The sequence below is a fragment of the Hyaena hyaena genome, unplaced genomic scaffold, assembly GCF_003009895.1.
Source record: "Hyaena hyaena isolate Hyena2069 unplaced genomic scaffold, ASM300989v1 scaffold_267, whole genome shotgun sequence".
Taxonomy (NCBI): domain Eukaryota; kingdom Metazoa; phylum Chordata; class Mammalia; order Carnivora; family Hyaenidae; genus Hyaena; species Hyaena hyaena.
Genome location: NW_024080903.1, coordinates 1,840,664 through 1,856,926, shown reverse-complemented (window position 1 = coordinate 1,856,926; position 16,263 = coordinate 1,840,664). Strand labels below are relative to the sequence as shown.

Genomic DNA, 16,263 nt, shown 5'->3' with positions numbered 1-16,263 from the left:
CCATCCCTGTCCTGGCCTGCGTTCTTCTGACCATGTTTTCTCCACTCCTTGGGCACAAAGGCAGGAACTTAGTCCAGGTCTGAGATCTGCCCCCTCGCTGCCTCCTTTCATGACTTCATATTCTCTGTAGGGAACACCTCCGTGTCTGCCCCCAGCTCTGCGTCCCAGGGGCCCCTGTGCACCCCATATTACAGCTGGGTGTGTTCATGACGCACACCTGGCTCATACGCTGCCCTGCTCCGGGAGGGACACCCACTCTGGTGTGACATCACAGCTGCAAACCATGCCCACCCTCCGGCCTGCACCCCCCTTCCTAGCCCACACCCTAGGCAGGGTTCTCAGAGCGAGGGGGTGGGGCTGGGAGGCCAAGCACGCGTGTGCAGGTTGGATATCCCCCTCCGGCGCTTCCCAGGCCCCGGATGGCCGCCCCAAGCTGTGCCCCTGCTGGGTCTTTTCCCTGGCTGGGCGCTCTGGCTGCAGACCCGGCCACTGTAAGGGCTGGGCCGGGATTGGGTGCATCCGGCCCCCTCAAGCTCTGCCTGTATTTGTCTGCATTTCCCTGACCTCCACTGATGCCGCTTCTGTCCCCAGGGCCCCCCGTGTTTATCTGTCAAAGCCCAGGAGCTTCACGTAGTTTGCTGATTTGTGAGTGCTTGGGAGTTTGGCTTCTGCAGGACACATCTGTCGAGCAGTGATAACATTCTGTCAACTAAGTGTGTAGTGATGATAAGCACATACCTTTATTGGGCCCTTATTATGGGCTGGGCACTTTATCGGGTTTGCAGGTTACCTCATGTAACCGTTAAAACAACGGTGAGAGGTAGGTTACGTTAGTTCTCTTCCACCTGAAGGCACGGAGACACCTGGTCAAAGACACAGAGACGCCTGGTTAACTAATCCACTTGTGGAGGGAAGGGCTGAGGATTCTAACCCAGGGGAGAGATTTCAGAGGCTCAGGTACAACCCCTTCACTATACTATCACAGGACTGAAGGATTTTTAGCATCTTTATGGTGAATTAATGTCTGTATCAAACTTCCTCACAAGTGCCCTGCCAAGAGCATATGGAGCCCCACAGCCCATATCCATGTAATATACATTGACCTTGACCTCCTCACTCATTCACATCCTCTCCTCGTGCTGACCTTGACCTCACTCAGTTCACATCCTCTCCTCACGCTGACCTTGACCTCACTCAGTTTGCATTCTGTCTCCTCATGATGACCTGACCTGTAAGCCTAGTTTACATTTGTCTCTCCCTCTTGCCCTAGACTTTGACCCTCACCACTTCTGGCACTGGAGCAGCTTTGGGGACTACGTGCAGTGCGTCCTGGCCTTCACGGGCGTGGCGGGCTACATCACGTACCTGTCCATCGACTCGGCCCTGTTTGTGGAGACCCTGGGCTTCCTGGCTGTGCTGACCGAGGCCATGCTAGGTGTCCCGCAGCTCTACCGCAACTACCGCCACCAGTCCACTGAGGGAATGAGGTAGGCAGGCGCGGTCGCTCTACTAGACCCGTTGGCACCCGTGGTAAGAATCGAATGTGCACGAATCAAAAGCCAAACAAAATATGGCTGCCGTGTTTTCAGATATGTTTGTAAAACCACCGGGTAAAGAGCAGTGTGAACACATTGGTCCTTTGACGTCTGGATGTGTGAGCGGAGATGTTAGTGTGGGACAGTTGGGGAGGCCAGGGCCCTCTCGTGAAGCAGATGTGCGGCGCAGGATCTGAGAGCCACCCTTTCAGGCTGGGCCTGAAGCACCCTAGTGGGAGGGGCGTTCTGAGCGTAGAAGGGGACGAGGGGCGAAAGCTCTGGCCGCAGAGCAGGGAGGCGGCACTCAGTGGCGGGGACCCCGTACCATGGGTTATGCTCTTGGAAGCAGCTGTGCGTCTGGCAGAGCAAATGCGCTGTTGCCGTCTGGGTCTTCAAATGGCCTCCGAGTAATGGGAGGCCAGTGGGAAGCAAGTCTCGAAGGCGTTGGGTAGAGGCCTCCTCTGTCCTGGCCCGATGAGAGTCTCCTGTGGCACTGGAGTAGAGCGTCCGTTGGAATCCCAGGGCCCCCTGGATTGGCTGGTTCAGAATCTTTGTCATTCCTACTAGTTGTTCCTCTAGCACTTGCTTGCTTCCTGTGATGGGGAGCTCCCTCCCCATGCAGGCACTTACACCCATGCAGGGCTCTCTAGAGGCCCCGTAGTAGTACCTGAACCCCTTGTGCTTTCTTCCCTGAAAGCCGCGCAGACCCTCGGCCCCTCCTAGGGTGGTTCTGTGTGTGTGAAGGCAGCATCGTGACCCTACCTCCCTGGGGGCCTCTTCTTGTGCTTACCCTCCTCAGGTGCATTGGCTCCCTCTCCTGTGATATGGCTTGCAGGCCCTTCCCTACCCATTTCTCCCTGGATGGATGTCTGTTCCAATGAAGCATGACCAAAGAGGATTAGTGTCCGCTTTCAGACATAATGTGCAGCAGGAGGCCTGTCCCGGGGCTGGGCATGGTGCCCCCTCCCTGGGGACCCTTGGCACCTGCAGACTCACTGAGGCTGACCTCCTGATTTGTGTCCACTGCGTGCTCACAGTGGGCTCATGTTGATCCCGTGCCTACTGCTTCCAAGCACACGTGCCTATGTCTGCATGACTGTCCCTGGACTGTCACTGTTCACTGGTTAGGCCCTGGAGGCATCGTACTGTATCTGACATGTAGGGGTTACCTTGGCAGTTGAATCCAACACTGTCTCAATTTTCCAAGTCCAAACTTTTGTGATGGGAAAGGGCTCTCCCTGGGTCAGAAGCAGGCTAGAGTGGAGGCTGCCGATGCCCAAGGCTAGAAGCTGTGATCCACGGACGGAAAGCTGAGTCCACAGACATCTCCAGAAGGCAGAAGATTTAAGCTTCTTAATGTAGGAAATGACACAACAGCTTAATCTCCCCAGTGCCATCAAGAGCAGCTTTCAGGGCACTCAGGAAATTACAACAACAATTCCATTTATGGTGATATTAAGAGTGTAAGATACTTAGAAATTAACTTAACCAGGGAGATAAAAGATTTGTACAGTGGAAACTACAAAACACTGCTGAAAGAAATTAATGACCTAAATAAATGGAAAGATATTCCATGTTCATGGACTGGAAGACTCAATAGTGTTAAAATGTCAATACTACCCAAAGCAATCTCAGACTTCATGGAATCCCTGTCAAAATCCTAGTGATTTATTCTTTTGCAGAAATAGAAAAACCAGTCCTAAAATTCATATGGACTTTTAAGGGACCCCAAATAGTCAAAACAATCTTGAACAAAACTAGAGGACTCATACTTTCAGATTTCAAAAATAACTACAAAGTCCAGTAATCAAGACAGTGTGGTATTGGCATAAAGACAGATAGACCAGTGGAATAGAGTAGAGAATCCAGAAATGACATTTACATATATGGTTAAATGATTTCCAAAAAGGGCGCAATAACCAGTCAGTGGAGAAAGGACAGTCTTTTCAACAAATGGTGCTGAGAAATAGAATATCCACGTGAAAAGAATGACGTTAGACCTTCACCTGGCACTGTATAAAAAAACTAACTCAAAGGTGATCAAAGACCAGAATGTAAGACCTAAAGCAATAGAATTCTTAGACGAAAACCACAGAAAAGCATCATGACATTGGATTTGGCAGTGATTTCTTGGATGTGACACCAAAGGCGCAGGAAACAACATAAAAAAATACATTTTGGGCTTTATAAAATCAAACAGTTTTGGGGCACCTGAGTGGATCAGTTGGTTGAGTGTCAGACTTTGGCTCAGGTCATGATCTTGCAGTTCGTGGGTTTGAGTCCCACATTGGGCTCACTGCTGTCAGCCTGTCAGTGCAGAGTCTGCTTTGGATCCTCTGTCCCTCTCTCTCTGCCCCTCCCCTACTTGCGCTCTCTCCCCAGCCCCCCCAAAATCAAAAAGTTTTATACTAGTAAAGACTACCCACAGAGTAAAAGGCAACCTACAGAACGGGAGAAAGTATTCGCAAATCATGTATCTGCTAAGGGACTAATATTGAAGATATAAAGAGAACTTCTGAAACTCAACAACAGAAAACCAAACAACCCAACTAAAAAATGAGCCACCTGGGTGGCTCAGTCAGTTGAGTGTCTGACTGAGTTGCAGTCACGACCTCGCAGTTAGTGGGACTGAGCCCCACATTGGCTCTGCGTTGACAGTACAGAGCCTGCTTAGAATTTTCTTTCGCCCTCTCTGCCCCTCCCCTGCTTGCATGTGTGCACACTCTCTTTCTCTCTCTCTCAAAATAAATAAACATTTTTTAAAAATGAGCAAAAGACTAGAAAAAAACTTTTTCCAGGGCAGACATACGAGTGGCTAATAAGCACAAGAAGATGCTCTACCTCAGTAATCATCAAGGAAATGCAAATCAGACTACAGTGAGATTTCACCTCACGTCCATTAGGATGGCTGCGCTCTGAAAAATAGCAAGTGTTGGCGAGGATGTGGCGAGGTGGGGCCTTAGCACTCTATTGGTGGCAGGTGCAAATCAGTGCAGTAACTATGGAAAACAGTATGGAGGTTTCTTTCTTTGTTTTTAAAATTTTTTAATGTTTTTATTTATTTCTGAGAGAGACAGACAGCGTGAGCAGGGGAGGGTCAGAGAGAGGGAGATACAGAATCTGAAACAGGCTCCAGGCTCTGAGCTGGCAGCACAGAGCCCGACGCGGGGCTCGAACTCACGAACTGTGAGATCATGACCTGAGCCAAAGTTGGACGCTTAACCAACTGAGCCACCCAGGCGCCCCAGTATGGAGGTTTCTGAAAATAAAAGACAAGGGGGCATGGGTGGCTCAGTCAGTTAAGCATCTGACTTTGGCTGAGGTCATGATCTCATGGCTTGTGAGTTCGAGCCCCGCATCAGGCCTGTGCTGACAGCTCAGAGCCTGGAGCCTGCTTCTCTCTCTCTCTCTCTCTCTCTCTCTCTCTCTCTCTGCTCCTTCCCTGCTTGTGCTCTCTCTCTCAAAAATAAATAAACATAAAAACATTTTTTAAAAGTAAAAATAGAATCACCATATGATCTACACTCCCACTTCTGGGTATGTCCCCAAAAGACTTGAACACAGGGTCTTGAGATGTCTACATTCTTACTCATAGCCGCGTTATTCACAAGAGCTCAAATGTGGAATCAACCCAAGTGTCCACTGATGGACGATTGGGTTCACAAAATGTGATGTATAAATTGCAATATAATGATTCATCAGAAATGTATTTGGTCGTTCAGATGAACTCTTCAGAGAGCTTCTGGGCTGGTGAAGGTGTGGAGATTTGGGGAGAGTGGTGCCCCTGGAGAGGACGTGGAAGCTTCGCACCCCCCACCCAACTTTGCTGAGATGCCACTACCCATTTAAAGTGCCCAGTTCTATGGTTTTTAGTATATTGTTGTGCAGCCATCACCATGGTCTAATTTTAGAACATTTTCATCATCCACAAAAGAAACCTCGTGCCTATTGGTGATCACTCGTCATTTGCTCCCAACCTCCCCCTCCTCCCGCCCTAGGCAACCACTGACCTGCTTTCTGTCTCTATGGACACTTCCCACAAGTGGAGTCACATAGCACGTGGTCTTTCATGCCTGCTGCCCTCCCTTGCGGAGCGTTCCCAGGGCTCTCCCGCTCCTTTCTGAGGTTGGGTCATAATATTGCATTGCATGCATATATCACTTTCGTTTGTTCTTCATTCGATGGACACTTGGGTTGTGAACATCTTTCCGGCGGGTATGAATAATGCTGCTGTGAATATTTATATACAAGTTTCTGTGTCTGTGTGGACATTTGTTTTCATTCCTCTTGGAAATCCCGGCAGTGGAATTGTGGGATCAGATGGTAGCTCTGTGTTTAATTATCTGAGGAGCAGCCATGCTGTTTTCTACCCTCACCAGCACGTGTTGGTATGGGACCTTTGATTCTAGCCATCCTGGTGGGTGTCACACGGGATCTCGTGGTTTTGATTTGCATTTTCCTAGTGACTAACAATGTTGAACATCTTTTCATGTGCTTCTCGACCATTTATATGTCTTTGGAGAGATGTTTATTCAGGTCCTTTGCCTATTTTTAAATTTGGTTGTTTGTCTTTTTGTTATTGAGTTGTAGATTTCTTTATATACACGCGATACTGGGAGCCTGTCAGGTGTATAATCTGCAAGCTTTTCTCCCATCCTGTGTATTGTCTTCACTTGCCTGATATTTTCCTATTCAATTTAAAATCAAAAGATTTTAAATTGGATGAAGTCCAGTGTATTTGTGTGTGTGTGTGTGTGTGTGTGTGTGTGTGTGTGTCTGTGTGTGTGTGTGTTGCTTATACTTTAGTTGTCATACCCAAGAAACCATCGTCTGACCTAAGGTCACAAAAACCTGCTCTTTTGGGGATGTGATTTGGGTGGATTTTTTAAAAAATATTTTTATTTATTTCTAGGAGAGAGAGAGATAGCGTGAGCAGGGGAGGGTCAGAGAGAGAGGGAGTCACAGAATCCGAAACAGGCTCCAGGCTCTGAGCTGGCAGTCAGCACAGAGCCCGACGCGGGGCTCGAACCCACGAACCGCGAGATCATGACCTAAGCGAAGGTGGGACGCTTAACCGACTGAGCCACCGAGGCGTCCCTTGGGTGGATTTTGATGGGTGGGAGGAGGGAAAGATCTGGGCCTGGTCTGGGTGGAGTCGGGGCGGCTGGGGAGGCCATGGCACTTGGCCTGCTGACTTGTGGGCTGCCGGGCAGGGCAAAGATGAGGCGAGGGGTATGTTAGGAGTCGTTTGAGAGGAAAAAATGCAGGAGCCAAGAATGAGGAAATGGGAGCCGGGATTAAAACCGTGGCGGGGCAGGGATGGCCAGGTGCGGTGCGGGATGACTTGGCGGCCGGCAGAAAACTCCAGCTCCCAGGAAGGACATGGCCTGGGGCTCGGGAGGGGACGGGCTAGGCTTCCTGCTTTGCTGGAACCGTGCGCTGGTTGAGTCTCCTCCGTATAGTAGGAGGGGTCAGGCTCTCCCTCGGCTGGGACCCCAGAACGCCGCAGGCATGTTGAAGAGTGATAGCCCCCCCTCTGCGGCTCGCCCCTCCCTCCCTGAGCCGCTGCAGGTGATTGGAGGTCACATTTCACCGAAGGTCCTGGGGATCTTGGGGACAGGGCCCCGCACGGTCTTGGGGTGACAGCACGAGCTTGTACATCAGAGCCCTTGCCGTCTGCACAGGGGCGTTCCTTCCCGAGAAGCAGATCGCTCGGGGTGGCATCTGTCTCCTGCACTGGGCCAGGCAGGGACATCCTGGTTAATATTTGGCCCAGACGGCTGGCCGTGAGGCCTCTGCAAGGCTGTCACATTCCTGACCCTGAGCCATAGCTCACTTAAGGGCCAAGGCTGGGTGAGGCGTCTGGTCTGTGTAGCTAAAAATGTTCCTTATATCAGGTGACCTCACGTCTGAGAGGTGACCTCACGTCTGCACATGCACCTGTGCACTCAGGGCCCTGGGGGTGAGGTGGCCTCGGGTCCTGAGACGGTCTGCCCCACAGGAAGTGCTGCTGTGTGCAGTCCCGCCCCTCCTCTCCCAGCCACCAGTGGGGGGAGGGGCCAGCTTCTAGCCAGGTGGCTGTCAGGGGGCCTGGAGCTGTTAAGGCAGGACCAGCACCCTAACCCCGGGAGTGTCCTGGCCCTGAGCAGCTGGGGACACAGGTGGGCCTTTGCAGGCGGCCGTCCCTCCAGCTCCTGCTGCCTGCAGGAACCACTTGAGAAGGTTCCTGCCTGGCCCCCCGCCTGACCCCGCCGCCCAGCCCGGAGCCATCTCTGTGGCTCGTTAGGGTTTCCTTGTGTTTCGAGGGGTATCTCTGGGGCAGACTGTGCCTTGAGCTCTTAGTTCCGTAAAATGGAACGAGCCTCTTATCCTGAGCCCCCCCACCCCCCACCGTTGCTTCCTTCCTGTCTTCATGGCAGAGATCCCAGTTGCTTTTGGAGCTTCTCCTTGAAGTGCTTGCTTTGTGGGTGTGGGTTTTCCTTTGGAAAGTGTAGTTGTTGTGGGTGTGGGGGCTGTGAGCAGCCCCTCTGCGGCGCAGGGTGCAGTTCACAGCGTCTGCCAGGTGCCTGCGGCCTCCTGCCGGCCCAGCCCAGGCCCGCAGGAGACCGGTCACGCGCCGTCAGCTCTGTCCCCTGTTCGCACCACTTCCCTCACTCGGCTTGTCGCTGTGGTGTGTCCCCCACCTCCATGGTCCGTCCCCCTAATTCTAGGGGTGTCGTTAGCCCAAGTCCCTGCCCAGCAGCCCCGCTGAGGCCCTGAGCCATGACGCAAAGTCACCCACAGGCTGATCCCCAGCTGGCGCTACAGACCAGGGCAGTTCAGATGGCACAGGATTGGGAAGTGGAGGGTTTTGATTACCGCAGGAGACAGATCCTCCTGGGAAACGTCACGGCAGCCGGCACTGCCCCTCCTGCTCCTTAGCCACACTGCCCAGGGTGGACTAGGTCACGTGGCCGCAGGGACCAGTTGGGGAAGGTGGCCGGTGGTAGAATGCAGACCCAAACTTCCAATCTCGGGTCTTTCCCATGAGGCTGCAAGGGTGAGCCCATCTCTACCCTGAGCATGACTGCAGGCCTGGGCAGAAGGCACAGAGCCGCTGTGGGGACGCCAAGACGTCAGCCGGCATGGGCAGGTCGGGGGAAGGAAACCACAACTTGACGTACGGATGATTGACAGGAGTTCTGTTTTCCCGCCCACCTCTGCCAGCCCGGACTCAGCACAGCGTGGGGCTCAGCACCTGGCCCTGGGCACGGCGGGAAGAGCTCCAGGAGGAGCCTCCTCCACTGGTCCTGGCTCGGGACAGGCCCTCCAGGGCAGAGTGAGGAGACACCCCAGGTGGTTGGTGTCCGTGTTTGGCCTTGCTCTTATGTCCTGTCCCCAGGCAAGTCCCAGTCCGGAAGGGCCATCGTCAGAGCTGGGGCCATGTGAGCGGTGGCTGGACAGGCACCTGCCCCTGAGAGTGAAGGGGAATCCTGAGGTTCTTTCCCTCCCCCCTCCCACCATGTGGACCTGAAGCCTGCGACACTAAAGCCCTGGCTTTGCAGCCAGAGGACCTGGGAAAGGAGTGTCCCCGAGGCACAGAGTCAGGGAGGTGGACAGGGATCCTGTAAAGTTGCATGTGACTCCTGGGTTCATGCCAAGCTATGCAGGCATGGACTTGGCCCCAACCTACATACCCAAGGTGCTGAAGACTGAACACTGGGGAGGACCACCACCCACGTCCCAGCCTGGCCCCGAGTGCTGCCTGCACCGTATGGACCCGGGTGGCTCTGCAGAGGCCTTGGAAACTGAGCTAAATTGATCTGCAGCCCACGTCAGCTGCTGTTAGAACACAAAACCCAACATTCACCATAGGGCTTAATAGGGCATACAGTCTCATTATATGTTAAAAATGTCCATGATACAAGTCCAAATTACTCAACATATGAAGAATCGGGAAGATCTCAGCAGCTGTCAAAGGACACGGGCACCAGCAGACAACGGGGATGGTGAACCGGGTGACAGAAGCTCTGTGGTCACTGGAAACCTCTAGAGAGCAAGAGTGGACCCTCTGGAGGTGAGCGGAAAACAGAACATCTCAGTAAGGATGTGGAAGCTATAAAAAAGAACCAAATAGAAAATTTTAAGTTAATAAATACAGAAAGCCAAATAAAAATGTACTTTGTGAGTTCAGTAGCAGAATGAAGATAACAGGGGAAAGAGTCTGTGAACCTGAAGACAGACTGACTCAAATCATACCTTCTCAACAACAGAGCAAAACTGGGGGTAAAAATAGACGCAGGGACAGTAGCAAAAGATGTAACATTGATGTCGTCTGAGTCTAGAAGAGAGGAGTATGGAGCAGACAAAAATAGTTGAAGAAATAATGGCTGAAAACTTTCCAAATTTCATGTTCGATAAACTCAGATTTTAGATGTTCTGCAAATCCCAAACATGTATCACAATCTGCTAAAAATCAAAGTTAAATGTTGAAAGCAGCCAGAAAAAGATCTGTTATATATAATAAATCTGGATTTTCAAAATGCAGAATTAGTTATCAGCTAACTCAGAACAAACATTTTGAAATACTATGTGAGCCAACACTACAGGCCAAGTAAGATGTGTCTGTGGGCTGTTTGGACGTGGCGTGCCTGCCCACAGACAAGCTGGATGGAGCTCGGCCTCAGGCCGTTTCCCAGCGACCATCCCGAGAAACCTCGGGCAGCCGTGAGCGGAAAGGTCAGGAGAGCTCTGCCTGTCAGCTCTGCACGGCCAGTGTGGCCGGGCAGTGGCGGGAGGGGGCCGGGAGCAGTGTTTGAGGCCCGCTGCACCCACGCCTTGGGAGCGCGGGAGATGGGGCTCCTCACTGCTTCTGTCCGCGAGAGTCAGCCTGGGGCTCAGAGGCTGTCCAAGCGCCAGGGCTCCGGGGTGGAGGTGTGGCTGCTTCCAGGAGCTCGGCGCCTGCCTTGCCCTCGACACAAGTTCCCCTGGGCCTGGTGTTCGCGCTCAGAGTGCATCCTGTCTGCTTGGGGATCTTCACCCTCCTTCCTGCTGCCTCGTGGCACCACCCCCAGACTCCGCGGTCTGGTTTCATTAGCTGCAAAAGGCTCAGCCTGCTGGCAGAAATGGCCTGATTGAAACATCGTGTACACAGGAAAACAGGGCGCGCGGGCTCACTGCTCGGCAAGCCAGGGCTCCATGGTGCGCGTGTGGAATGTGGGCCGAGAGTGACAGCTGTTCCCACTTTGCTCACCAAGGATGCCTGTCCCCCTACAGACTGATCTGAGGTGTTTGAAGGGGGGTTGGCGTCCATGACCAGAAATGGAATCGCCCTCCAGGGATCTTCCATGTGAGGGGGTCTGGCCAGGCAGGGATTTCCGAGAGTAGCCGGCTTCTCGCTGCTTCAGCTGGCAGCCCCTGGTTTGTCCCCTGGGTGCAGACTGGGGGCTCCACGGCCGGGATGGGAAAGCTTAGGGTGGGGGCCGCCTCTCCTGGCGAGGCTCCGGTGGCTGAGTGCGGCTGTCCTGAAGTCCTGAGGCCGTGGCTGCGGCCCCTGCCCGGTCGGCCCCCCGGGATGCTGCGTGGGGAGGGGGTGACCCTGTCCTGAGGCCGCAGCGAGTCTCCTGAGGGGCACACAGCAGACGTGCCTGCTGCTGGGAGGGACGGAGCACCGTGAGGCTGCGTGCCCGCCCCGTGCCCACCTTTGCCTGCCCCGGGCAGCTGAGTGAAGGCCTTCCTGTCCCCGTGGCTGTGCGAGCAGTGGCCTCGCGGTGAGGATGGGAGGGATGAGAGGGACGGGTTGTGACCTGGGTGTCCCCTGACCTCCCTGCCCGCTGCGCCCCCAACCCCGTTTTGCTTCCCGGCCGCCTGGTTTGCGCCCTAACCCCTGGCCCGTGTCTCCACAGCATCAAGATGGTGCTCATGTGGACGAGCGGGGACGCCTTCAAGACGGCCTACTTCCTGCTGAACGGCGCGCCCCTGCAGTTCTCCGTGTGCGGCCTGCTGCAGGTGCTGGTGGACCTGGCCATCCTGGGGCAGGCCTACGCGTTCGCCCGCCACCCCCCGAAGCCGGCCCCCCACGCGGCGCACCCCGCCAGTGCCAAGGCCCTCTGAGGCCGCCGGGGCGGACGGGGACGCGTGGCCTCCAGCCGTAGGCACCGCCGCCTCCCGGCCTCCCTGTCTGGGGCGGGCAGGCACCGGGGCCCAAGAGGGTGTCTCGGCCGCTGGGATCTCTGTCAGCCCCTGTGGGTCTTGGGGGAAGGGCGGGGGGCGGGGGGCCAGCCCCGGGACGGGCATGAGTGGGCTTTGCCGCTAGGGGCTGGGCTGTGGCTGTTCTCAAGGCGGCAGAAAAGCAAGTGTTCTCTTCCTTCCTCTCGCACAACACCGGTCTGCGGCCTGAACGTGCTCACAGCGCCAGGAAGGGCAGACGGGGCCGCGACGGGACAGGAAGCCCCTGCGGGTCTGGGCCCGCAGGAGTCGCGGATGCGCCTGCAGCCGGCCCGGGAGGCCCTTGGGAGGGGTGGGGCGGGGCAGCAAGAATGAGAAGTGGCACCAGGAGAGCCCAGGGCCCGGCGCACAGAGCCTGGTCTCCGAAGGGCCCGGGTGCAGAGAGTGCGCCTGATACGTGTGGGAAGGAAGCCACGGGGACGCACGTCACAAGCGTTCTTGATTATCTGGCCAGAGGTGGCCTTTTCAGGGCCACCCTCAGTGCCGCTGCCTCATGGGACTTAGGACTCGGCCTTCTGCTCGGCAGTGAGGCCCAGAGCTGTGCCCCGGGCCCCCTGAGCCTCACTGCTATGCTGGCCTCCTCCTAGAAGGCACCTGTGTGGACCCTGCCGGGGCTCAGGGGCGTGGGGTGGGGTGCAGGCGGCCTGCGTGCGCTCCCGGGAAAGCCAAGAGCCCACGACCAGGTCCCCCAAGGAGAGCTGCCTTGCGGGGCGTCTCCCCTGTATTCAGGGGACACAGCCCTTCATCTTCCAGGACAGGGAGACAGTCCCTGGGTCAGGAGTGGGGACATGTGCGGCGGGTGCCCCTGCTGCTGTCCAGTCCCACACCCCACAGTCTGAGCTCTCAGGCCTGGAGTGACCTTCCGGGTGGGGGGCCGGGCCAGGCACGCGGTCCGTGGTCCCCACCCACCACCCTCCTGGTCTCCCCGTCCCCTGCACCTGGCTGTGGGCGGGGGGGCGCTGGGCTGACTCTCGTTGCCCTGTATTTTCCCCCCTCCACTTTCACATGAGCATCTCAGCCGTGCCCAGCAGCCCTGGGCAGGCTCCCAGGCCCCCAGAGTCTGAGTGTTCTGGATGCTTCCACGTGGCTTCCCTTCTGCTGGGTGGAGGGGCAGCTCTGTGCAGTGCTGGCCCGGGCGGTGCCAGAGCTCTAGTGGTGTCTGCCGTTCACAGCCGCTCCCTCCCCCTGAGTTTTCCTCAGAATCTCCTGTTTGAGTGAGGGTCCTGCCTAGTTACTGCGCTGTAAGAGGACTTGAAAATGTGTATTTTATAAAAATGAAGGGAGATGTCTGTAGCAGTAATTGCCTCCAAATTAAGACGTCACCGATGGCAGTGGTGACCGACTGCGCCCAGCTGGGGGAGCGCTCAGTCCTGTCCGTGTGGTGACTGTCCATCAATAAACCGCTCGCAGATCCGGTGTGGCCTCGTGAATGGAGTCGGGAGTGAGGGCCCAGGACCGAGTGAAGAGGTGGTCCCCCCCACTTCGCCTCGGGGTCTCCGGGGCAGAGTGGATGCCCCTTCCTTGGGGCACAGCTCTCCCTGTGAGACCCGGGCTGCTGGCTCAGGCGCCCCCTCCCCAGGCAGGCCAGCCCAGACCAGGGACCTGACCACAGAACGCTTCCAAAGGGTGGGAAGTGTCTTGTTTTAAGCCAACAGCTGTGTTTCAAGAATAAGCAACAGTTCTGTGTGGCAAGTAGGGATGGAGCTGTTTGTACTGAGCAATTTTCTTTCTTTTCTTGGAGGCAATTTACATTTAGGGGCAAGATATTAAAAAAATATCAAGATACACCAGTGAAAATACATGGAAGTGATATTTTAAGTTTTTGGATGAGTAACCCCCCCCCCCCCCCCCCGACCTGGACTGCATGCGTCTGTCTGGAGCTGATCTGAGGGGGTGACATCCGTGTGGCCCTTGCTCAGGCAGCAGGCATCCTCCCAGCATGGACCCTGGGGTCCACTTACTGACTCAGGACAGAAGTCCTGCTTGGCAGTGGATTTTTATTTTCCTTCTGATAATGTGTTAATTCAAATTAACTTTTAATTAAATTAATGCATGCAGTAAAAATTTCAACAGTAAAATATACAAAGGTGTCTTTTTTTGTGAACCCATCTCTATTCCTCAAGACTCACCTGTGGCCTCTCTCTGTGGCTCCACTATGGAGCTGGGAAGTGAGTGCCGTGTGCCCTTGAGGAGGCTGCGGACACACCTCTCAGAGGGCAGAGAGCCTGGCCTGGCCTGGCGGGGACAGCCACGAGCCCTAGGCTCGGACACAGCTGACTGTTGGGGGAGGGCACAAGTTTTAATGGCCCCACAAGAAGCAGGCCTCTGATTAAAAACAGATGAAGGTCCCTCTCCACTGTCCGCAGCCCCGATCTCCTGTTTGTTTTCCCTGATGGGACAGCATTTGGAAAGGGGAGCAGTGTGCTGACTCTGCTGTGGCTTCTGGGGCGAGTGCCACCTCCTGGGGCGAGTGCCACGGTGCATCCCATTCAGCTCGGCCTCTGAGAACTCACAGATGGAGGCTTGTGAATGGTGCCGTGGCCCTGCCCACGGCTCTGGGGCTGCTTTTGCTGTCCTGGTCTCCAGCTGGCCAGGGACTGGAGAGAGAGAGAGAGAGAGAGAGAGAGAGAGAGTGTGTGTGTGTGTGTGTGTGGTGTGTTTTCCCCAAAAGTAAGGAGTGTAGGAATTTTTTTGGCAGCAAGTATGGGGGAGGGTTTCAGACTCCCGACACTGATGATGGAGGTTTTGGTCCTGGTGCCACCGCATTCAGTCCACGTGGCTCTCTAGATCGCCCAGAAGCACAGTTCAGCCAGGGTGGCGGGGGGTAGTGGGCAGGCAGCATGGAGGTGGGGGGATTGGAGGGGTGGGGATGGGGTGGGGAGCAGGTAGAGGGGATGGGGGAGCGGGGATGGGGCATCAGGTGGGCAGGGTAGGGGGTGGGCGGGCGGGATGGGTGTAGGTGGGGGGCCGGGGTGGTGCTCAGGGACTAGAGGGAAGGAGCTCACAAAGCGGCCCTGAGGGCGAGGAGAGGGTTCCAGAGGTTCCTGGAATCAGGGCAGCTTCTGGTGAGCCAGAGGCCTGCTGACTGGGACAGTTCACTGACCAGCGGTCATAACCTGGTGGCAGAGCCTGCTTCCCGAGTCAGTGATACTCCGGGAAGTGAGCAGAGCTCTCCGCGTAATTCTGGAGGTTGTAATGGCCACATTTCCAAACTCTGCGCCCCCCCGCCCCCCGCCCGCATTGCCTTTGTGCATTTTGAACAGATTGGCAGTGTCAGCCTCTTACGTAGGGTCACACGGTTCTGTCCCCCAGCAGCTGTTTCGGCACAGACTCTGTCAGAGTGTGTGAGGGGCAGTTGGTGGGGACCTGGCGAGTTCCTGGTCCCTGACCCAGATGGGGAAGGTGAGGCCACAGCCAGCGGAGGCCAGCGGGAGCCCAGCCAGAGGAGCTCGGACTGTGTGGAAGGGACGGCCGTGGGGTTGGGGGCGGGGAAAGCAAAGCCGGGGCTCGGTGGGAAATGTGCACCCCACTTCTCAGGATGGCTGACAGGTGCCCCTCCTTCCTGGGACCTGTGGTGCTCTAGGGGCTCTCCTAGTCTTGTGGGGGGGGGGGCTCCTGGGCACCCACAGAACCGCCGCAGCCCGGGGCGATAGGGTGGGTACGGGACAGATCCCTCAGCTCATCCACCACCACTGACCTGGTCCTTGGGCGGACAACGTGGGTTATTTCTGCAGGTCGTCCTGGTGACAGTCTGCAAGCCCACTGCACAGGAAAACGCAGCTCGCCCCCAGGGCTCATCAGCCACGCTGGACAAGCAGCAGAGGGGTGGCAGGCACCCCGCGTGTGGCCTCTGTGCGTGGGGCCCCCACGGGCACCGGCAGCCAGCTGTCACCTGGGCCTCAAGCTTGCAGCTCCCTCCTGAGCAAGACCCAGCGCTGTCACTGGGAGAGCGCTGTCACCCTTGGTGTGTTTGTGGGTCCTTGGGCCCCATCCTGTGGGGGTCCAGCTGACCTGCCCACCGGGAAGAAGCAGGGCTAAGCCTCTGGGTCCAGTTTGCCTAGAGCCTGCACTCAGGTGGGCTCCCTCGGGCCCCAGTTCCCTGCCCTTTCTCCTGGAAGACCCCTCCTGGCCTCTGCTTGAGGAATGTGGACCCAGGAAGCAAGGAGCAGGCAGCCTGCCCCAGGGAGTATGGGGTCAGGGCAGAGCCCAGTTTCCTACCTGCCAGGAGCCTGCCCCAGGGAGGGGCTTGGGCCCCAGGGAGGGGCTTGGGCCGAGTGGGCAGGTGTCAGGCCAGGTGCAGTGGCCTGGTCAGCTGTGGACAGAGCATGTCCCCATCTGATATGAGGGGACCTTTTCTGCCTCAGAGAGCTGATGTGAGCATCCACGCAAGAACACAGTGGGAGACAGCCTTCATCTGCGTGTAGTTTTGGGACCCTCGGCTCATTCTGATCCCAGGACGTTTTGTGGTTGCTGGTGAGACCGTTATTGCAGCCCCTCTACCCCCCGCTGCCCTTGTTCCCTT

General features: G+C 56.0%; 1 protein-coding gene across 4 annotated transcripts in view; it reads left to right on the top strand.

Annotated features, from left to right (window-relative positions):
- SLC66A2 (solute carrier family 66 member 2) overlaps nucleotides 1-13,819 on the top strand; it is a 56,992-nt gene extending 43,173 nt beyond the window's left edge. For all 4 annotated transcript variants that reach the window (XM_039245848.1, XM_039245847.1, XM_039245849.1 and 1 more), the window contains 2 exons: nucleotides 1,271-1,487; nucleotides 11,420-13,819. In XM_039245848.1, the coding sequence (XP_039101779.1) occupies nucleotides 1,271-1,487; nucleotides 11,420-11,627 (425 nt within the window). In that variant the 3' untranslated portion in view covers nucleotides 11,628-13,819. The remainder of the gene's footprint in view (nucleotides 1-1,270; nucleotides 1,488-11,419) is intronic.
- The last annotated feature ends 2,444 nt before the right edge of the window (nucleotides 13,820-16,263 follow it).